Below are 24,380 nucleotides of genomic sequence, written 5' to 3' on the forward strand. Positions count from 1 at the left end.
AAAAAGCTTAGTGTTTAGTCATTTGGGGTATGGCCCATTTAGGTTAGGAGTGTAATATATATTACAGTCTCCTGTACGCTGTTGCTTTAGGAGAACACCAGAGGGCGCCGTTCCCAACATTTTAGATGTAGACGCCCGTCAACAAAAAGCTTAGAGGTGCCAACCAACCGGTCATACCAGTTTATGAAAGACCTTATTCTTCACAGTATGTGTTCTTTGCGGGTTTGCCGGAGTAAATAGTTTTAACGTAATAAACTGTATGAGAGCATAACATTTCAATTATTCCTCCACTTTACAATCATGCACACAAACAGATAAAAAACACAATTAGACAACCTTAATTCGCGCGTTCTGAATAGCAAAATATGCAAATTAGACTAATCTTTTGTTATAAGAGGAATGACCTATTTAGTAGGCTATGCTTTCATGCCTTTAAAATAATAATAAAAAAACTTTCTGCTAATATTGAGGGTTAGAATGTGAAATTTGTGAATATAGGCTATCTGTTTAAGGTTTTAGACGCCAGAAATAACTTCTTGAAGTTAGACTGTTAATATTTCCTCTACCTACGAGAAAATAGCTCGAGTTCATAAGTTAGACGGTTAATGTTTTGTTTTAGCTTCAGAACTTAGTAAAAAATGATCCCAGTTTCTACGTCTGAATGAGGGTTCGTCCACACCCCTGACGCTCATTACAGGTTTCTATTCAGTGGGCGGTGGGGAATCAAAACACTACTTCTCCAGTCCGTTTGAAACACTTGTGCGGAATTCTAAAGTTTCCGACAAAGGGATACGGATTCCACCTAAGGAATGAATGTATGAATCTGACCTCATAAACGGAATAACTATTGATTGTACGTGTAAGAAGAAACGTCTAGCAGTAGGCTACTTTTGTCTGTTCGGGTGAGCAACTTTTTCTTCTTCTATGACTTCTGGTCCAGTGTTCTAAAAGTGTTGTACGAAGGGGTGAGAGATTTCAGATCAATTTAGAACAAGTTAAAGCAATTTATAACCATTCAGATGAAAAAGTAACACTTAAAAATGTCCAGAACTTCCTCCCCACTGCCTGATTATTTCCAAATCACAGTGTTGTTTATATCCACATAGATGCATAGGCTACTGTGTGTTTGACATGCACATCTGTTGATCAAGGTTATTATTTTGCTTTTATAAGTTAAAAGTTTTACAGTCATTTCATGCGCTCAACTATGGTTGGACTGTCAGCAGCAAAACCAGCACTGGATGCTCTTTGAATCAAATTAATTTTTCCCACAACCACATCTCTAGTTAGATCACAGCTGTTTGGCTCTTTGGAGACCTTGTGACACGGAAAAGGAAGTCTTCCTCTGAGGCCATGGAGATGGATTCTGTCATTTCCAGCTGTTATCTAATGTTATGTTGATAGGCTTGACTTTTTCTCCATCTGTTGCATTTCTTATTAGGTCTCCCAGTTATGTGGTTTGATGCACCACCAGCGCTTCCTTCAATTCCCAAAACACAGTAAAATGACTTAGGCCATCATGCTCCCATGTTATCAGAGCTTATCAAAACCTTTCCACTGTTCTGCTTTCACTCTTTGTGGTGATAATGGACTGTATTGGACTCGGGTCAGAGTAGATGTACTGCTGTAGACAGTATTTGGATAGCGCTTGCCAGACCAGAGGCAGTAACTGTGGGGGTTTGTGTTAGATTTTCCATCATCCGCTTAAGCAAACATGAGGGGCAGATGAAAACTTAGCTTGGGGAACAGCTCGGTGGTGTACTACACTACACGACTTTTAAAATCTGAACAGATTGTAAAACACTTGGCGACTGAGGATCACACTCTATCAGACTTTAAATTAATTCCAAACGCAACAATATCACTCAGAAACATGCAGCTTGTTGCGAAGAGACTCATGACAAATGAAAACCATGGCTGTGTCCGAAATCGCATACTCTCTTGAGTAGGTACTTATTTTAAATAAGTAATTACTTCGCAAACGTTAAAAAAGTATGTTTTATATAGTATGAATGTGTGTAGTATGAATGTTATCTGGACGTACTACATTAGCCATATTGTCATGTGACCTAACAGTGGAAGGTGTGTTGCAATTCACAAATCCTCTTCCGTGGCCTCATGGGATAGTAAAGTGTCCATTGTATGCACACTTCAGAATGTCTCCAGAAGTAGTAGGTCATCAGGGTACTTTATGCCTACTCTTTTATGAGTACTGTGAATTTAGACATACTTATTTTGTCACATACTGTTTTTCGTCTTCAATATAGTAGGGAAGTTTCAGACAGTCAATGGCTGCATCCGAAAATTGATAAATGCTGCCTTCGGAGGACGCATTTCAAGGTTGGAAGGCATCAAGGCACGTCCGAATGCAATGTTAGTTTCACTTCCTTCTCCTGAGATACCTTCATCTGATCGATTTTTGAAGGCAGCATAGATGTATCCTTTGCTGCCTTTGATATCCCACAATCCTGTGCTTTCCATTCTGTGACAGTTGAGCTAGAAAAATAAAGATGGCGTCTGAAAGTTGCAGCAGGTAGTCAGTTTGTGTGTAAATGTAAATTTTTGATCAATGTTTTTCACTTATGATGTCATTTCTAGCGAGAAGTTACTATTGTAGTCATTAAATATTCACTTAGTTTTCACCAAAGCTCGCTCTATTTTGCTGTAAATCGTTTAACCGTTACGCTGCCTCAGAAGTCCGTCCGAAATCAGTTTCGTGAGGAACCTTCGTGCGCAGACGCTTCCTGCAAAGTCGTTGCCTGATAGGGCAGCGAGGCAACAAGTCACTGCCTGCGTTTTCGAATGCAGCTTGCGTGTTCTTAAATCGCCTCGAAATATTATACATGTTTGATATCCTCCCACTGGGTGTAATTATAAAATTAAGCTTAAAAAAGTGTCCATCATACACTCTGACTGCTCAAAATATGTGACTCTGACTGCTCAAAGTAATTGTTACATGTAGACTTTTGTAAGTACTCTTAAACGTCCTCAGACTGCCCTCTCAGAGCAGTTGTGGAGCGTCTCAGACATGCCTGAACAGGACCAGTGGTTGTTCTTGTGGTGATGAGCTCACAGACAATCCTGGAAACCTGAACAGAAATCTGGAAGCTGACACTGTCTCAGATTGCCAAAATATGAGCTGTGGGCTTGTGTATAAAATATTATAAATTAAAAATCGTCGTCTCTGCCATAGCTCTTAAATCTTATTCATTCTTCTGCATGTTTAAACTTTGCCATCACACTTGGTCACGGCGTTTAGTCATGGCGATTAAACCTGGAACAGTGTGTCTTCATGAGTAAAAAATTGATTGATTTTAATAATTAAAAAATATTTTTGAGTGATTACCTTTATCTATCAGTATTGCAACACCACCAGGTTTTTTTTTTTTCTTGGTTTAACCACGACGGTTGTCTTTTTGTCATGGTCCACAACAAATGTTGGTGCATGACAGCCCCTTTAGTTGAATGGGAAAGAGCAGTTTGAATGTTCTGAAAAATTTCTTCTTAAATTGTATTCCAAGAAAGCAAGAAACTCAGTTTTGAAAAACTATGACTAAGAAAACGACTTTTGGATGAACTGTTCTTTTAAACAGCACTGGAATTAAATGCAACGTCAGCAACGGTGGTTCTTTGATGAAGTCATCGTTCATTGCCTCAGGAGATCGGCCTTAATTTGATGCAATAGTAGACTCTTCCCTCTTGAACTGGGAAGAGAATAGGACAGAGGGAGTGTGAGTCATGCCTGTTCTGGGAAATGAGAGAATCCCACAATAGATTGTGACATGCGGACAAAGGTTTTGGAGTGGGAGTGGAGTGTGTGTATAGGTGTGTACGGAAGGGATATAAGGGATGAATAGGGGCATCATTTCCCCCAGCTGTGAGAAAGTGTCTTGGATCAAAACATTACATGGCATCGGCACCAAAATATATCACATTTGTGCCTAAATGTTAATATGAAATGTTAACTACCCTTCAAAAGCAAGTCAGTCAGATTCGTTTTTTAAAGAAGTTAGTACTTTTATTCATCAAGGGTACATTCAATTTGTCATGACAATAAAGACTTTTACAGCAAATTCTATTTTAAATAAATGCTGTTGCTTTTCAGCACAATAGTTTTCAATATTGATAATAATAAGAAATGTTTTGTGAGCACCAAATCAACGTCATATTATTTATTTAAAATATTAATTCATTTTTGCCACCAAAGGAATATATTACATTTTAAAATATATTTTATTATTTTAAATTGTAATAATATCCCACAATATTTTTCTCTATTTGTGATCCCTCTCTCTATCTCTATCTCTCTGAATATATCTATATCTATATATAATAGCTGGCATTGGCATGCATCAGTATGATACAAATTTTCATCATATGATATCGAATTGCATCACGTATGTTGATTCAGGTACTGAAGTAGGATAGAGAATAAAAACAAACACAATTCAAAGTACAATGTAAGTTCAAACCAATAGGACCAGACGATCAAAATCCCAGGGGCCAAAGGCACTTCAGAACAAATGCAACAAATCTAAAGCAAAATCCAAAACTACAAGAGGGTGGGGCAGAAAACCAAGATGGACAAAACCACAGTAGTGATTTCATAATGTGTATATGTGCTAGCTGAGTATTTACATAAACAGGAAATATGAGCCAGGTGTAAATGATTGAGTGGTTTCAGAAGCCTTGGGAATATTGTAAGGATGTGGGACAGTAGACAGCAGCATGTTTTTTGTCGAGCTTCAGTTTGACTGTCGTGTTCTGACATTTTTTTTTTTTTCAGTTTTGTTTGGGCCCCTGCAGACCCCCTGACACTTTCCAGCTCCCCCGAGGAGTACGAGGGACATTGACATTTGGGAAGTACACATAGTATACAAGCAATGACTGAAGTAAGTAGCATATGTATTTTTATGTATTTATGTCTATAGATTCATAGTATTGAAGCTACTGGACACTTCCAGTACCAGTGAGGTATTCTGTAGTATATCATGTTGTTTTTCTTCTCAAAAGAATGGTATGATTGATATGTCATTGTTAAAGAAACAAAGAATAGAATGTATAAATAAATGGTTTATAAAACAAGTCTGACTTAAAGCTTTATTTAAACCATCTTTACTCTGCAAAAGTTTCTTGCTAAATTATTTAAGGCTTTCATAAGAAATGCTTTTGATTAACAGCCCAAAGTTACAGCAGAAGTTTGGTAAGAGATCTCAACACAGATGCCAACTCTTGCGTACAAAAACCGTAAGAAAGAAGAAAAAGAAAAAGCTATTTGGACTGTTTGCAATCAATGTCATGAAAACATCCTTGAGCTGATACATCCAGCTAGTTCTTCGCTCCAATTTAAAGGGGCGTCATATACAAAAAAAATATATTAAAGTGCCCCTATTATGCTATTCTAAAGGTTCATAAATTAGTTTTGGAGCTCTCCTACAATAGGTTTACATGCATCCAAGGTCAAAAAGTACTTTAATTTTCTCATAATACATTTCATATCACTCATTTCTCAAAGGTTCATTTGAAGATTCAGTCTCTCTAAACCCCTCCTTTCTACAAGCCTACTCTGCTCTGATTGGTCAGATGGCCCATTCATTTGGGATTGGTCTACCACTTACAGCATGCCTGAAACAAAACCATATCTGAATTTAAGCTGCGGAGGCTTCCTCACCACTTGAACACAGAGTGATACGAACAGTAACGATGGGGTCATTTATTCCATCTCAGTTTGTGCCTGAGACGGAGTCCTCATCCTTTTGAAGGGCACACAAAGTGGAAAAGTGAGCAGCCATGACTCAGCTCGAGAGGTGAACCTACCTGGGAGAGATCTCTTCAGAAACAAAAGAAGCACACCTTGTTGAACTAATTAAATAATTACTTTCTCTGCTAACATCCCACACTGTTAGGAGAGAGGGAGAGAGGAAGGTAAAGGCTCATAAGGTGTTCTGGTAGTACCAACAGGGTAAAATGATTCCAGGAGCCTTATTTCTGGAATGCATGTTCATATTTCTTGTGCATTCAGGAATAAAATATTTCCTTGATTTCACAGTACAGTGCAGACATTTATTCCAGGAATGTTTTTCTTTCTTTCTTCAATGCATCTCTTCTGCAATGTTTTCAGTATTGGGTTTTGTTCGTGCTGAAGTGGATTTGCCTAAGGTGAACTGAGAGACCTAAGCTGTATCCTATCTCCTTACGTTCAGAGTTCTCTAACACTGGTTATAACCAACATTTAATGGAAGCAGCCATGCCTTTTCCTACCATACATGCTGAATAATACAATTTATATGATTAAATCAGGACAACAATTGATCAAGTTTCAAGTAGGCTATACTAATTGACCTGCAGTTGGTGAAATGAACTTTGACCACTATAAGTAATAGTATAATTTTAGATTGTTTCCAAAGCTGAATTATTAAATTATGGCATACTGATTGAGATAGTTGCCTAACAGCTATTTTAATTATTTTCCATTTAAATGATCAACTTACAGAGGTTCTGATGTAGAGAACATGCACTAGCACACATTCCAGAGTAATTGCTTTGTCTTGTGTTTAAAGTCCACTCACTCCATTTCTGACTTTACAGCAGGGTTTCTCCGCTTCCACTCTACTAAAGCGCTATCGTCTGGCCATGACCGAGTCAAACTCTGTTTCCTCACCGTCCGGGACTGCTGCTCAGGACTCGTCAGAGGGTAAGGACATTTTGGAGGACGGTGATCCCAACTTCCCTATGTCTTCACTGGCAGACCTACTGGACAATGATGATGGATCACAGCCAACCCAAGACTCACCCCAGGATTCAACTCGACCTGGACAACAGACTGACAACAAGCAGAACACACGGATTAGGTTCCCAGGGGCCTTTAAAAAGGGAGTTCCTAACCCCATGGACCTTCTTGAGTCCACCATGTCTGAATATCCAGGGGAAAAGGGGCCTAAGAAAGCACCTATGGACTCCCTGTTTGACTACGGCACATGTAGGGAGATCAACAACCACAAAAAACGCAGGAAGAAGCTTCCACGGGGGTGAGAGACAGTAGCTTTTACCTAATTTTGTTTTATTTTTGCCACTTTTATTGATACAATAATGCAAAGGGTACAGGAAATTATTGGAAGATAGGGGAAAAGAGATGAGAAAGATGTTGGAATCAATCTCTTATTATCCAAGCACATACACTAACCGAACCACAGCGAAAATGCTTCTTGGATAATATACAATCTCTTGCCCTTTCAGATTTTTATCTTTTTACATTTTAAATCAGTCATTCACATGTGTAAACTTCAGTTGTCTGTTCAGATCATTTGCATTCTACTCATTAAAAGTGGCTGTTTCCCTTACAATAAATGCATGGTGAGTTCAGTTTAGTGTTTTAAAAAACAAATTAAAACCAAATTACTATATAATATATAATATAATATAATAATACAATAACATTTTACATTTATATAAATAACTAAACTGTGAAGTAAAGTGTTTATTCTTTGTACATGTTCCTTGTACATGTGCAAGTGAGCAGGAATGCCACTGCCATAAACAGACTGGACACATTGTTTACTGGGTGACAGAGTGCAGACTGAGGATTGAGTAGTGCTTAATATGAAATAACAACTCTTTGCAATGTGTTAAATCTTCAATTAAGAAAAGCCATAGAGGAATCATCTTCTTGCTTTGTAATTGAGGTGAGACTATGATCAGATCTGAATGGTTTACGGATTGTGTAGTGTCACTTTTGGACAGTCTACTCATGATTTTACACTCTTGATCATGCACAGTGGGACAACTGAATGTCTGTTGGTGTTTCCATTAATGCTTATGGAGTAATGTTTATGTTGAGGTCAGTTAGGCAGTCAGTTTTTCCTGAGTACAGAGACTTATTTATGGAAGTTTTTTCTTAGTCCACTGTGACTTAAGAAGTAGTGTGAAGTTCAAGCCAGGTAGGGTGGTACTACAAGTTTTTGTGAATGCCCATGTGCAATTTTATATTTGTAATATACATTGCATGTTTAAAAGTGCACCAAGTAATGTTTCTGCTAAAAAAGCGTAATAATGCTTTTTACAGATGTGTAAAATGATCACACACTCTCTTCACAGATGAAGACTAGTCAGTTGCCTAAAAAAACAAGTCACCCCCTCATTAAGGAAGCCATATTACATCATGACCAGCCATGTCTTGCAATTCAATAAATGTCAGATTGACGGTTTAGGATACAAATAAGAGACTTAACATACTTTTGACTGGAGCACGTGTAACTGGAGTCATAATTTTAAAAGCGCATATTTCCCCCCGCAGGAAGGCCGAGATTGAGATGTCATGTGACGAGGGATCCCCAGAGCCCCCTGTTTTTAAAGTCTTCAACCGCTGGCTGTTGTTTGAAGCTGTATCTCGAGCAGATCCAAGAGCTCTGGATGGTCTCCTGCAATATCTTCAGTCAAGTGAAAAGAGGCTGACAGATGAGGAGTTCAAAGGTGCGTTCTGGGAATGGATTAGTCTATAGCCCCTTTCACAGAAAATTGTCAGAATTGTGTTAAATAAATAATTATGGATCTTCTTTATTGAATCAAAGACACAGAGAGTGACACTGATCAGGGACCAAGAATGACGCAGACACAGAAGTGTAGTTCACTCAAGACAAATCTTTACTGAAAGCCTTCAGCTTATATACTATGTATGTGCATACGAGAAAAGGTGTAAATGAACCACAACCTTGATATAGATGAAGTGTGACAAAAACAATTATACAGAAAAGACTCCATATTTGATATATCATGCGATGCACTCATGCACAATGGAAAAACACAGAGTACAATAAGTGCAAACACTTCTTTTAACAATGGCCACTTTAAGTCATTTATGACTTACCAGGTGTTTGCATCACGTTTGCATTTTAATGCTAAGGTTCTTTTTTACAGGTGTAGGACCTGGACATATAATGCAAGCAAATTTAATGTCAAACATTTCATTCTAATTTACTGCTGTGTATCGTCTTGTTGCTCCAGCGGTGGTCTTCACAGCCTGTTGGACTGCTGACATGACACATGGCCAAAGGCAAAGCAAAATTAATGCAAACAAAACAATCAGTATTACAATGATCACGTAATGTTCTACCTTCGCAAACATTCCGGTCATCCCTTCCCACCAGCCTTCTTCACCTACTTCCTTACTTTCTAATCTCTTCATTATTCTCATGATATTGTAGGTGCAGTTGGTTCCAACTATTGTACAGACTCCTCCCTGCACTGCAGTCAGTTGGTCCAATGCAAGTTTATTCTGCAAAGTAGTCAACCTAAGTCCTCAATGTTCTTCCTTGATTCCTTCAAAAGTTTGGCTTGTTGAATTCATGAAATTAAGTAGTTCATACCTTGTTACTTCTACTTCCTCCATTACATCTAATACACCTATGGGAGATAGTAAGGCTTCAAAGAATCTCTGTGCCCCCATCATTGGATTTGTGAAGCTATTGTGTGTGCGCAAATTATATATATTTATTATGAGGACCTAGTAACATTGCTGGGATCAGTCCTGGAACTTACCCCGTGTGAACAAAAGGCAGGACCAATGCCATAAGGGTTGTGTCATAGAAGTGTGTCGTCGCAATGACGTAGTTATCGTGCGACTATTTGACCGGGGTTTTTAAATGCAGATCAATGTTCCCGTTGCACATTAACAAAGATGAAAGTTTGCGTTCATCAAGGAACAAAGGAAGGACAAAAAAATTTCTGCAAACATGTCATATCCTGATTCACACTGGCAGTGTGAATGAACCAAAATCACACCATCCCGGGTCACATTATCAGTTTATTTTCCGAAATCTCTGTGTGAAAGGGGCTTATGAGTGAAGAGCAATGGGTGTATGTTTAGGTTTGCTGTCTAGAATACAAACTGAAAAATTATTAAACACTTGTACACTGTTCTTGACTGTTTTATGTGAGTAATAATCTATTATTAGGACTTGCTTTTTTATTAAAAAGACAAAGCCCTGATGAAAAATCAACAGGGTTGTGTCTCTAGATATCGAATGTTGTCGCAACCCTTTTCCCTCATGGTTCAATTGTTAGGCTTTTGGTCTTGGACCTTTTTAATGTAGTAAAGGAAATTCTATTATATAAGCTGAGGTGAACCCTGCAAGGTGGGGTCCTCTGTTTACTTCCTGCCTCAAAGTGGCAAGCAAACTCAACAGAGAGTAGTGAGAAATCACAGCAAACTGTCACAAATGGAATGAAGGATTCTGTTTGAGGGGATCAAAAAGACAACTCTGGCTAAATTTAAAATGACCCATGAGTGAAGCAAATCAGGTTTTGGAAACTAGAGGAAAATTTGATGCCTTGATGAAAGAAAGGAAAACATTGACATTACTTTCATGTCTTGGATTAGCAATTAGAACAAACCCCTAATGTTAATTATTAAACCCTGACGTGCAAATAGTCCCCTACTACGTACTTTTCTAAGGGACCAGTCCTAAAATTTGCACTTTCTGGATGATACCTTAGGGACACTGAGCCAGAATATCATACAGACTTGGTGCAAACTCAGATTTTCTAAATAAAATGTAAAACTCTGGTGTTCTTCCCTCTACTTTCTCTAGAACCTTCTACAGGGAAGACGTGTCTACCAAAAGCACTACTGAACCTGCACAGTGGTCACAATGACACAATCCCTGTGTTGTTGGACATTGCTGAACAGACAGGAAGCCTCCGAGAGTTCATCAACACACCCTTTAGAGATGTGTATTATAGGGGTGAGTCCTCCAACCACTAAAGACTGACCAGATTCAACACTCATTCAAATAAAAATCAGCCGTTAGGACCAGTTTCAAGCATAATTTGTCTTAAAAGTTTCCAAAATCTTTAGTGTGGCATAAGCTAACATTTACTCTGAGCAGCTTCCAGCACCACCCTGAGCAGGTTAATGAAACAAGAGCACAACGGTGGAGTTTCACATGCACTTCTGACTGAGCTCAATGTTAGAGAAGTTACCCCAGAGTTGACGATGGGTTTCCTGCAGCCTCCACCCTGTTCAGTACAAAGAGTCCTCACAAACACTGCTGAATTTAACGTTGTTCCTCTGTTACCTCTCTAGGTTTAGGGCATTTGAATTTGCCAGTGCCACACCCGATACAGTACATAAACTTTCCTTTCCCTCTGATACAAAAAAGATTAATGTTTACATTTCCAGCACTGTGGTATAGCAGCTGAGATGCATTGAACTTGTGTTCATGCGGGTGACCGTCCAGTTCACGTCATTTTTTTCCCTTCTATATCAATTAAAGCGACAAAAGGCCATAATATTTAAAATATTTATATATTATACATTTAAACTTTCTGCTCATCAATGAATCCTTAAAAAATGTATCATGGTTTCCACAAAAAAGGTGCACAATTGTTTTCAACATTGATAATAATACATTTTTCTTTAGCAGCAAATTTGCATATTAGAATGATTTCTGAAGGATCATGTGACACTGAAAATGTAATGATGCTACAAATTCACCTTTGTCATCACAGGAATAAATTACATTTGAAAATAATATCAAATAGAAAATACTATTTGTAATACTATTTCACAATATTACTGGTTTTAGTGTATTCTGTGAGCAGAAGAGACTTCTTTTAAAACATAAAACATTTTCAACCTTTTGAATGCTAGTGTATTATAAATACTGTACATATTAAAATCATTTCATTTTTATTTATATGTTCTGGCTGTAGACTTCTATTTAAACCTAATTTTCATTCTTATTTAATTGTAATCCTTCAAATGCTGTAAATGGCAGGTTTGTGATGGCGGCATTATTAATACCGGGAAGTTGCACTTCTGAAAATACACAATAATGTGCTTAAAGCAGACATTGTTTAGTCTGCCTCTCATTTCCTCAGGAAACAATCACTCACACATTGGGTCAGTTTGTTTGCCAGAGTTAATTCCAGTCTTCGAGGCAGTGTCAGATAGCCTAATTCTGTATGTCAACAGATTTTCTTTTGTAGACCCACTGCCAAAACCCATAGAGATGCACTACTAAAATCAAGTTATTTAAGGTTATTCCTTTCTTAGTTTAGCCAAGTGTATGATAAAATACTTCCTTAAACTTAGACTTTAAGTCAGGAAATCTTTATTAGTTGATTAAATCTGAGGACTATGAAAAATAAATATAGTTAACTCTAGTCTCCATTGGAAACAGTTTTTCTCATGTTATTTAGAGCTCTCACACAAACACTCAATGCAAAACTACAGGCTCTGCACATAACAGGCTGTATTATCTTATTTTCATATTACAGTACTTCCTCTTGTGTAAAATAAGTTGACAGTATCTAATAATATCATGCTGCTTCCCGGTGCTCTGTCTGATAAGATGTATCATAGATATCAGTTTTCCTATAATGTCACAGAGTGCTTTGGTTTTGAATTTATGGCCAATTCATTATCATATGATGAACTTCTGATTATTTACAATAAAAATGTGGCGTGTCTGTAGGTCAGATGGCGCTGCATATCGCCATAGAGCGACGATGCAAACAGTATGTGGAGCTTCTGGTGGAGAAGGGGGCTGATGTTCATGCCCAGGCCAGGGGCCGATTCTTCCAGCCCAGAGAGGAGGGTGGATACTTCTACTTTGGTGAGTTTGTTGATTCTGGTTTTGTTCTGTAGCTTTAAACCGTCTTTAAGGGTTAGTTCACCCAAAAAGATGAAAATTCTGTTATTAATTACTCACCCTCATGTCGTTCCAAACCTGTAAGACTTTTGTTCATCTTCAGAACACAAATGAAGATCTTTTTGATGAAATCTGAGAGCTTTCTGTCCCTCCGTTGACATCTACAGCTGCGCATCTACCAATTTGATGCTTCAAAAAGTTAATAAAGAGATCATAAAACTAATATGAATCGAGCGGTTTAGTCCAAATTTTCTGAAGAGACACAATCGCTTTATATGATGAACAGATTTAATTTAGGCTTTTACCTAAACAGAAGCTCAACCGAACCTGCTTGACGTGCGAGAACAAACCTCATTGGTTCTTGCGGAAGCTCAAACGTGCTGCGGTAACACACGAGAATGAACCTCATTGGTTCTCGCACGTCAAGCGAACATGCTTGAGCTTCTTTTTACCACAACTGATGTGTGAGTTGATGAATGTTTATATGTGAATTAAAGCCTAAAGTCAATCTGTTCATCGTAAAAAGCGATTGTGTCTCTTCAGAAAATTTGGACTAAACCGCTCAATTCATGTGGCTTAGTTTTACGACCTCTTTATGAACTTCTCGAAGCGTCAAAGTGAAGTTGCGTAGATGTCAACGGAGGGACAGGAAGCTCTCAGATTTCATCAAAAAGATCTTCATTTGTATTCTGAAGATGAACGAAAGTCTTATGGGTTTGGAACAACACGAGGGTGAGTAATTAATCACAGAATTTTCATTTTTGGGTGAACTAAACTTTTAAAAGTGAGAGGTAAGGAATATAGTTTAATATTGTTAAATATATTTGCAATCTGAGTGTATTTTCAGAGTACTGTATATTACATGCTTTTAATGCTTTGTTCTGAAACATTTGGTCCAGTGATAAACTACTGACCTCATTACAACATGCTGGAGCGTTTACTCCCAACGTTATGTGTGGGAAGCTCCATTTCCTGTTTGATCAGCCACTCGCTCACTAGTTACACTACTGTTCAAAAGAACTTATACTTACTCAAATGTAGAATTTATATTAAAATAGTAATAGTAATTGTTGTAATAATATTTCACAATATTACTGTTTTTACTATATTTTTGATTAAATAAATTCAGCTTTGTTGAATAAAAGGTACAGTATGTCCACATTTTTAAAGAAATTGAAGGGAGATTAAAGCGATTTCCTAGAGGTCTTGACCTGTAATTCTTCTCTATGAGACAGTTAGCATCAGCAGCCTAGCCTTCATGACTTTGCCGATAAATAAACAATACATTTATAAACCCAGTGGTTCCTATAGGAAGATCAGGTGATTTTCTTTCCTTTTTCCTAAAATCCTCCCTTTTGTGCTGTGTTTGGCAAATGTGAGGAGTATTACACAGTTTATGCATTCATTATTATATCTTAAGACATATTTGTTTGATGAGGCCTTTGCTACTTTGTAAGGACCGTTAGGCTTTGATTTGATGTTTATATTAGTATTATTAGTATTATTTTGTCATTTTTATATTGTGTTATTTCTTTCCTTGTATTTTACAGTGTTTTATCTAATCTGTTTGAAATTGTACAGCACTTTGGTACACACTGTGTTTTTTAAGGTGCTTTATAAATACACTTTGATTTGATTTGAACTTTGATTTAAATGTTTTGCTGTGAGTAAGACGGTTTCTGGAGCTTAGAAGAAAACCAACAAGACATTATGTCACAAATAAAACAAGTGCTGGATGTACTAAGGATGTAAGAGAGTGAAAGGAGCCTCTGTGTTTGCAATGGAAAATACAGTAAAAAGGTCTTATATTTAGGAGGCCTGATGATGTTCTGAAGTAGGCTATATAAAAAAATAGCCTGAACACATTCTGCCTCCTGTTGACCAGAGTGTGTTACTACAGGTCTGTCAAAATTGACCCTATTTACTTTAATTCATGTTCCTGATCTTATTCTGCTTGTCTTTGTAAACTTTGTAATGACTTCCTGAGGTATAAAATCCGATGTCCCGCCGTTTCTTTTGTCATGATAAATATTCTAATCTAAACTATTCTAGTTTATCCTCCCAGGACGTCAGTGGTTACAAAACTGGGATTTTGTAATAAAATCAGGCTGAGAACTTGAATTCCCTTTTCATGAACCTCATTTACATCTCGCAATTTTCAAACCACAAAACAAGACGTCTGCTTTGGAGCTGATTGAAAGGTGCAAAACTATTTTAAAATAATCCAAGGATGACAGAATAGGATTATCTTTTCTGGTGCCCTGCCAGGAGTCTCCATCTCTCTTTTATTCACCTGTAAATTATTTTCATTTGTATTAGACACGGCTGTCAGTGTTTAATCCCCCCTGATCTGAGCACGAAGGGAGTCATTCGCCGCGGAGCTTCCCGGTGACGTGAGCGCCAACCTGAGAGCACTGACAGCTAATGTGATTTAGCAGTCACACTAACCGCTCTCTGAGCGCGTGCAAATCAATGAGAGGGAAGCGTTTCTATAAGAAGTGACATGAAAATAATCTGTCACCCCTGGCAACAGCTCACTCTCAAGTCTCTCGGTTTGGTTTTCCTATTTGAGATGGGTTCTCATGAGACGAGCACTAATTGAGCACTGGATACCAATGGTGACATTTAGATCAAAGCACATTTGTTATGTGAGCCCTGCAAAGGGCTGATTGACTTTAGAGGCTAATTGTGTTTCTTCATCGGGGTGTTTAATAAAGGGAAATGATAAATGGAACATCTGGAAGTTGTAGTCTAATAGCTGGGCAGGCGGGAAATATCCCTGGCTCCATAGGACCTTGGTCGACAGTGTTTTTGGTGTTGGGGATGCTGGTATTCTGGTCCCCATCAGGCTTTTAACTTGCTTAACCAGCAAGACTTCCTTTTGCAACCAGATTTATCAGATCATAACGGTCAACGACCAGGATATCCCATAATTCTAGTCTAAACTGATCTTTTTTAGTTTTTCAGGGAAAATACTAAAATGATGCATTCAATAAGTGTCTACTATAGCCTGCAGTAGCATTTAAAAATAAAAAAAACGTTTAAAAAAAAGTAATATTGTGAAATATTATTACAATTAAAGATAACTGTTTTCTATTTGAATATATTTTAAAATGTAATTTATTCTGTGATGGCAAAGCTGAATTAATTAATGTTCAGTGTCACATGATCCTTCAGAAATCACTCTAATGTGCTGATTTGGTGCTCAAAAAAAAACATTTCTTCTTATTATCAATGTTGAAAGCAGTTATGCTGTTAATATTATTCTGGAAATCTTGAAGCCTTTTTTCAGGATTCTTTGATGAATAGAAAGTTCAAAGGAACAGAATTTATTTAAAATATACAGTAAAAGTCCTTTAATCAATTTAATGTGTCCTTGTTGAAGAAAATGAATTATGATTATAAAACAGCATTTATTTAAAATATAACATTATAAATGTCTTTACTTTCACTGTTGATAAATGTAATGTGTCCTTGCTGAAAGACAGTATTATAATCTTACTGACCCCAATTTTTGAAAGGTAGTATATGTAAAAATGTATTACGATATAGAAAAATTGACAACTGAAAGTATTTGTTGTCTCTTTCTCATTGTACAGGTGAGCTGCCTCTCTCACTCGCAGCTTGTACCAACCAACCAGACATGGTGCGTTACCTGACCGAGAATAGCCACAAGAAGGCAGATATGCGGAGACAGGACTCGAGGGGAAACACAGTTCTGCACGCCCTGGTCCATATTGCTGACAACACTCGGGACAACACACGGTTTGTCACAAAGATGTACGACCTTTTGCTCATTAATTGTGCCAAACTCTACCCAGACTGCAACCTGGAGAATGTGCTCAACAATGACGGCATGTCGCCTCTCATGATGGCCGCCAAGCTGGGCAAAATTGGGGTAGGAGACTGCTTTATACCAGCAATTCAGCTTTAGGGACTTGCATTGGGAAAGCATGGTAGGAAATGGCAAAGCAAACCAAAAGTGTTTTCTCCACAGGTGTTCCAGCACATCATCCGGAGAGAGATAAAAGATGAGGAGGCTCGGCATTTCTCCCGGAAATTTAAGGACTGGGCTTATGGACCCGTTTACTCCAACCTGTATGATCTGTCTTCCTTGGATACCTGCGGAGAGGAAGTCTCTGTTCTGGAGATACTCGTCTATAACAGCAAGATTGAGGTGAATATGTGGGTAGACAAAAGATGTGGAAGATAGACTGTGGAAGTTGGATGATGAGACATAAACTTGTGCAAGTCATAATAAATGTATAGAAGTGCATTTATGGAAATTGTATAAAAATACAGACAAATTACAATCATCAAGAAACTGTCCTCCTCCTCATGATGTTGGTGGCTATTTCTGTGTTTATCTTTCTGACATGCTTTATTCTTTGGACCCTCAGAATCGCCATGAGATGTTGGCGGTGGAACCGATAAATGAGCTGCTGAGGGCCAAGTGGCAGAAGTTTGCTGCTGTGACCTTCTACATCAGTGTGGTTTCCTACCTTGTCACCATGATCATCTTCACTCTTGTGGCCTATTATCGCCCATCAGTGGGAAAAGTGAGTACAGTCTAAGTCCCTTTTTAGACAAGTCCGTTCACTCAGTCATGGCCTTTGCCCCCCAATCTCCAGTCATATTAGTAGTTCTTCCGTTTGCTTGAATGGGGAGAAGCTGTTGGCCAAGATTACATTTTGGTAACATGCCAATTCGCCAGTCAAATCACAAAAACAATGGGATTGTAAATTCATATAAGTTTGTCCAGTGGCTACATTGATCTTTCTTCCATTCATTTTTCTATGAGTAGTCCATCTTCTCCATATATTATCTGTACAGGATGCACACCATTGTTCAAAAGTTGGGTGTTAGTTTGATTTTCTTTTTTATAAAAGTATACTTTTATTCAGCAAGGATGCATTAAATTGATCAAAAGCGACAGTAAAGACATTTCTAACGTTACAAAATAATTCTATTTCAAATAAATGCTGTTATTTAGTACTTTCTATCGATCAAAGAATCCTGGGGAAAAAACATGGTTTCCACAAAAAAATATTAAGCAGCGCAATAATAATAATAATAATAAATGTGTTTGAGTACCAATTCAGCATATTAAAATGATTTCTGAAGGGTAAGGCTTATGTAACACTTTTATTGGTTTCACTTTATTTTAAGGTGTCCGTGTTACAGTGTAATTATATATTTAAGTACTGAGAAATAATTAATACCTACATGTACTTATTATAGGGTAAGAATTGGGGTGTGGTTAAGGTTAGTTGCATGAAATTATATTTATAGTAATTACTATAGTAATTGCATGTAATGTGTAACAAGGACCATTTTTTGATCAAATAAATGCAGCCTTGGTGACCATAAGAGACTTCTTTCAAAAACAGAGATTTTTTTTTTTTTTTTTTTAACGATAGTGTACGTGTGGATGTTCATGTTTTTGTTTGAATAGAGACGAATTGCTTTTTTACCACATGGGTCCTCCTGCTGTGTGAAAGAGAGTCCATGTGGTGGACATGCATTCTGGGAATGAACAGGTCTGTAATTGATTCCTAAATCTTATTCCTCCACAGCCCCCTTACACCTACAACACCACTACAGACAAGGTGCGTTTGGCAGGGGAGATCATAACAGTGGCATCTGGAGTCTTTTTCTTCGTAACAAATGTAAGCTTTACATACGCAGTAACCTACGTCCTACTATTTGTACTACAGTTTTTTTCATTTTTAAGATCCATCTCAGCTTGCTGAAAGAACAGCGGTGTGTATGTTTCTTACAGTGTGTTGTGCTACCCAAATTCACTCTGAACGTCCTTTCTGTTTTCTTTTGGTTGCCGTATCTTTCCTCTTTAGCTAGCACTAAATATCTTGAGCAGCATTTCTTGGTTTTCTCTCCTGATTTAGATTAAGGACCTTTTCCTGAAGAAATGCCCGGGGGTGAATTCTTTATTTATTGATGGATCCTTTCAACTTCTCTAGTAAGACACTCGGTCCCGTTCTTTGTGTCTTCCTTTACTCTCAATGTCTTTCCCTAAGGCGATTTTCTCCCTCTTTTTAATTGAGCTGTCTAATTAATTCCAAAACCCCTTTCTTGGCATGTTTTAATAGTTAATCTCCTTGCATAAAAACAGCACAATCTCAGCAAAGATGACTGCAGTTCAACGATATGTTTATGTTAATTATAATTAATATGTGGCATTGCTAAACCAGTGAGGCATTTTACATTTGAAAAGCAAATCTTACATAATGAAACTCAGCAACAGAGGCAAATAAGGATTCAAAGACGGTCTGTAACCTTCAAAGTAACAAAATACGAAAGCAGCCAGAGGCCACAACATGTTTAGTTATCAGTTTTGAGCTGCTAATTTGTCGCCAGTAAACTCAAAGCAAATGGTAACCTTATTAGTTGAAGTATGTTGATGACAAGTACTGTACATTCCTTGCTGACCAATCCTTTGTGTTTCCTTGTGTCAGCTTCATCTACTCCGTGTTGGTGCTGGTGAGCGCAGCGCTGTACCTGTCAGGGATTGAAGCCTACTTGTCTGTGATGGTGTTTGCTCTAGTTCTAGGTTGGATGAACACCCTCTATTTTACCAGAGGTCTTAAACTCACTGGAACTTACAGTATCATGATTCAGAAGGTATGAATTAAGCACCGTATACATTTAATTCAATGATTGTAAATTGTGAAATCAGTTTCTCTTCAAATATCTTTGTGAATTGTCAAGCCAATATCGTTGCAAAAATGTCATTTTTTAAAATATACTACTGTTAAAAGTTAGTAAAAAAACGTTTTTGAAAGAAATCTCTTGTACTCACCAAGGCTGCATTTATTTAATCAAACATAAAGTAAAAACAGTAACATTGTGAAATATTATTACATTATTACATTCTATTTTAATATACCTTAAAATGTAATTAATCCTGTGATAACAAAGCTGTCCAGTCTTCAGTCACATGATCCTTCAGAAATCATTCTAATATTCTGATTGGGAGCTCAAGAAACATTTATTATTATTATCAATGTTGAAAACAGTTGTGCTGCTTAATATTTTATAGGAAACTATTATACAGTATACTTTAATGAGCAGAAAGATGATAAGAACAGCATTTATTTGAAATGGAAAATGAAAAATGAGGAAATGATCAATTTTATGCATGTTTGCTGAAAAAAAAATCTTAAAGAAATGAAGTCTAAATCTGTCCCCAAGCTTATCATTTTGGTATCATTTTGACATTTTCATTGGACCTTACTAAGAATCTCTCTCTCTCTCTCTCTCTCTCTCTCTCTCTCTCTCTCTCTCTCTCTCTCTCTCTCTCTCTCTCTCTCTCTCTCTCTCTCTCTCTCTCTCTCTCTCTCTTATTTATATATATATATATATATATATATATATATTTCAACATTGATATATATATATATATATATATTTTTTTTTATATATATATTTTTTTATATATATATATATATTTTTATATGTATAACGTATATAGTTAATGTTATATTATCCCCCAACAATCACTTTTTTTTAGGCTAAGATGTTATTTGTAAATTCTGTCCTCTTGAATTAGACAACATTGGCCTGCTTGTTAAGTTCAGCAGCAAGTCTCCATAGTTAAGCATATAAGTTGTTGTTTCCAGTAATGACTACATCACTGCTGGGAACCACATACAACCCTTGGAATAATTAGCATGCTTGCCGGTCTACTGTCCTCTCATATTTTTAGTGTAATTATGCTTACTCATCATGTCTTCAATTTTGATATTTTGTTCAGATTCTCATCAAAGATTTGTTCCGGTTCCTGCTGGTCTATGTGCTTTTCATGATTGGCTATGCATCAGGTATTCTAGTAATAACACTTCAATTATTGGTATTTTATGGTATATTCGCTGTAATTAGTGACTGACATTTTCTTTTTGTATTCCGCACCAGCATTAGTCTCACTTCTGACCATCTGCCCTGATGAGGAGACATGCAGTGATAACTGCCCCAAATACCCAGAATGCCGAGATACAAACACCTTCAGCGAATTCCTATTGGACCTGTTTAAGCTGACCATAGGCATTGGAGAGCTGGACAACATGTTGAAAGGCGCACAGTATCCCGTTGTCTTCCTCATTCTCCTGGTCACCTACATTATTCTCACCTTCGTCCTGTTACTCAACATGTTAATCGCTTTGATGGGGGAGACAGTGGGACAGGTGTCCAAAGAGAGCAAGAAGATCTGGAAACTGCAGGTGAGAGGTACACAAAAGGTCGAATGCGGCAGGCTGTTGCATTGTGGTCATTTGACCCAAAATGGAAATCAATTACTCACCTTCACGTCATTCCAATCCCATGTTATTTTAATGCCTCTTTGGAACACAAGAAATGTAAGACAAAATGTCTGAGATTTTAAATGGCAAAGCACATAAAAGTATCATAAAAGCTCCAAACGACTTCTGTATTTTATATCCTTTTTGTCAATGCGAGTCATCATACACTTTCATTACAAATCTCCTTTTGTTTTTTTCTTGGAAGAAGAATGACATGGGAGATAGTGTAAATAATGATAGTTTTTTGGTGAACTATTCCTTCAAGTTGTTGTTGCCATGGTTTATTTTGATGCCCATCAGACAGGAAGTCACTTACATTTTTTGTTATCTTCAGTCTAAGGACTTTTACCTCAGCATTCAGTGGGTATAAATGCCTTTCATCTCCAACATGTAATTTTCCTTCTCTTTGCGTCAGTGGGCCACTACTATCCTAGATATTGAGCGGTCCTTCCCAGTGTGTCTGCGGAGGTCTTTCCGGGTTGGAGAGATGGTTACTGTCGGCAAGGGCTTGGATGGAACGCCGGACAAACGCTGGTGCTTCAGGTACAACTACAAGATATCCACTACTCATTCATTAAATTACAGCATAACACTTCAAGTCATTTACCAGAGTTATGGGCCTTCACTTTTCATGCTATAGGGTGGACGAGGTTAAGTGGTCCCATTGGAATCAAAATCTAGGGATTATAAATGAGGATCCGGGCCAGAAAGACTATTACGATCAAACGCAGGGTGGACGGGGCCTTCGAAGAGGTCGGTAAATGAGCTGGCAGGATTTTTCACATCCACGGTCACATCAACACATAAACCCTTAGCAAAACGTTATGCTTCTTTAGAATTGTATTTTATGACTTCTGGGCACAATTTGTTAGAGAAAAAAAAATAAATACAGAGAAAATTGTTTCAAGAATCAACTAACAAACACAATTTCTCTCCACTGCACCAACAGATCGCTGGTCCACGGTCGTCCCAAGAGTGGTTGACCTGAACAGGAGCTCCAGAGATCACACCGTAGAGATGGAGCCTCTCACTGGCAGACACAGACATAAGTCTGAAAGCTAAAGCTGAACGCTAAGGACTTCAAAGGGCGACAATCCATTGAAACGTTTTTTACCGGCCAGACAATTATGTATTTTATTTATAGCTGACAATAGTTCTATAGTATTTAATCACTATTGGGAGAACAGCTCTATATATTATGAGGTATGAAAATATCCTCTCTCTTTTTTTGGATGATGATGGTATGTATATGTGGACCCATGAGACACTCAGGAACACTTTTGATTTGTAGGTCAATCCATATTGTTGCTAGAGAGATATGTTAGAAAATATAGTTATTAACATTATAGTGTTTTTCATGGTGTGTGCAATAGATTCTCTGAACAGATTTTATCATTTTTATTTTACAAACAAAAAGTTTATATATTGATCCAGAAAAAACGAAAACACTCCACAGGGTCTTGGATGTCTCTGTTGATTTTTGCTGACATATTTTTTGTTTTTGTTTTGTGTGGATTACATGGAAAAGGTTATATTTTAATCAATAAGATTACAACAGTGTTAAATGTGCCTTGTGATAAAGTATGGTCTTTTTAATGAAAAATCTTATTGGTATTCTTTTGTTATATTGCCCAACCATAATGGAAAGACAAAAAATGCTGCTCTGTTTTGGCCTTTGGCTTTGTTTTGTAATAAAGGTCATGCAGAAAACAGATGTGGCACCCACACCAGGAGTGTGCACAATGCCAGACAGCAGCAGTATGCTATTTTCACCTCAGTATGCTGGCAATAGTGTGACTTCATTGGTGTGATACTGGTAATGACTGGTTCAGTTTCTTATTTCGCTGGTAAACCCATGCCAAGAGACAAAATTTGTAGGGTAACTTCATTTTTCTGTTGGCATGTATTTTTAATATATTGCATATACTGTTTTTTACAGAGAACAAAAGGCATTGTCTATATGCTGTATTTTATTGCACATGATTGATAAATAATATTTCATTTCATTTTTTTTTTCATTTTTTTTTTAAGAAACTGACCATTTCAATGCTTTTTGGTCTTTTTGCATTATTTCTGAAGTCCATGAACTGGAATTGTTTTTGTTTAAAGGCCTGATTTCCACACTCTGGTCATTTTAAATATCCTTTATTTGTACAGACACTAAGTATAGATTAGGTATCAGAAGAATGTACAGAAATACATGCTAATATATTCTTGATAGCTGGTATTATCTTGTGAGTATGTTAGATGTTTGATGCTGCTGTTCATAAACACATTATTTTATGTCCTAAATTGGATGTGCTAATAATTTCAATTTTGTTCATCAGCAATAAAGAGATTTTGATTCGCCGACTCTTACTCTCTGCAAATAAGACAACGCTGCTCTTTTAGAATATTATTTTAATTTCTAGGCTACTTATTGTATATTTAAATCATTTAATTGGTTTCCTTAATAAAAAAATTTTCTCTGTTTAAAGAATATATATTTTTGCCTTTTATTATGATAGGACAGTATAGTATCAAGAAGACGAACAGGGACTTGAACTCTGCTTGCCCAAAGCAAAAAAAAAAAAAAAAAAAGATTGGGCTCTGACCACTAGGCTATTGAGGCAAGGAGTTTGCTGCAATGTGATAAGTCTTAGAACCTTATTGTGTAATAAACATAGGGGGAACAGAATCCGACAGCAAATAGTTCAGCTGTCGAAATCCGTTCCCCCACCCAAATGATGAGAGATGTTGATGTATCGGCTTAAAATATGCTTGTTCTATTTTGTGTGTGGATGGAGCTTAACTTGCATCAGTTTAAAGAATATCTTTTTTTGACTTTTATGATGATAGAACATAGTATCAAGAAAGTTTGACGAACCAGGACTTGAACTCGGGTCGCCCAAAGCTAAAAAAAAAATAATAATTGCTGGGTTTTGACCACTAGGCTATTGAGGTAAGCAATTTACTGCAATGTGATGAATCTTAGAACCTTATCAGTTTAAAGAATATCTTTTTTTGACTTTTATTATGATAGAACATAGTATCAAGAAAGTTTGACGAACCAGGACTTGAACTCGGGTCGCCCAAAGCTAAAAAAATAAGAAAATGATTGGGCTCTGACCACTAGGCTATTGAGGCAAGTAATTTGCTGCAATGTGATAAGTCTTAGAACCTTATTGTGTAATAAACATAGGGGGAACAGAATCCGACGGCAAATAGTTCAGCTGTCGAAATCCGTTCCCCCACCCAAATGATGAGAGATGTTGATGTATCGGCTTAAAATATGCTTGTTCTATTCTGTGTGTGGATGGAGCTTAAACAGCATCACTTTGATAAATATTAGAACCTCAGTGTGTCAGAAATATGGGGGGGAACAGAATCCGACGGCAAAAAAGAAAACAACTGTCGGAATCCGTTCCCCCACTCC

General features: G+C 37.2%; 1 protein-coding gene across 3 annotated transcripts; it reads left to right on the forward strand.

Moving 5' to 3' along the window:
* The first annotated feature begins 711 nt into the window (after positions 1 to 711).
* Positions 712 to 23,322, forward strand: trpv4 (transient receptor potential cation channel, subfamily V, member 4). Of its 3 annotated transcripts, XM_084413608.1 has the most exons (17): positions 712 to 902; positions 4,787 to 4,892; positions 6,589 to 7,028; positions 8,294 to 8,469; positions 10,587 to 10,739; positions 12,474 to 12,614; positions 16,250 to 16,548; positions 16,648 to 16,827; positions 17,051 to 17,209; positions 18,227 to 18,319; positions 18,557 to 18,630; positions 19,127 to 19,292; positions 20,425 to 20,491; positions 20,583 to 20,887; positions 21,381 to 21,508; positions 21,606 to 21,718; positions 21,915 to 23,322. In XM_084413608.1, the coding sequence occupies exons 2-17, from the start codon at positions 4,884 to 4,886 to the stop codon at positions 22,025 to 22,027; spliced, it is 2,616 nt and encodes an 871-aa protein (XP_084269734.1). In that variant the 5' UTR covers positions 712 to 902; positions 4,787 to 4,883; the 3' UTR covers positions 22,028 to 23,322. The 3 variants fall into 3 exon arrangements, with proteins under 3 accessions (XP_084269734.1, XP_084269736.1, XP_084269735.1); XM_084413609.1 differs by lacking the exon at positions 712 to 902 and having other exon boundaries at positions 4,774 to 4,892; XM_084413610.1 differs by lacking the exons at positions 18,227 to 18,319; positions 18,557 to 18,630; positions 19,127 to 19,292 and having other exon boundaries at positions 763 to 902; positions 21,915 to 23,315.
* Positions 23,323 to 24,380: the final 1,058 nt, after the last annotated feature.

This window comes from Rutilus rutilus, assembly GCF_951802725.1.
Source record: "Rutilus rutilus genome assembly, chromosome: 7".
Lineage (NCBI taxonomy): Eukaryota > Metazoa > Chordata > Actinopteri > Cypriniformes > Leuciscidae > Rutilus > Rutilus rutilus.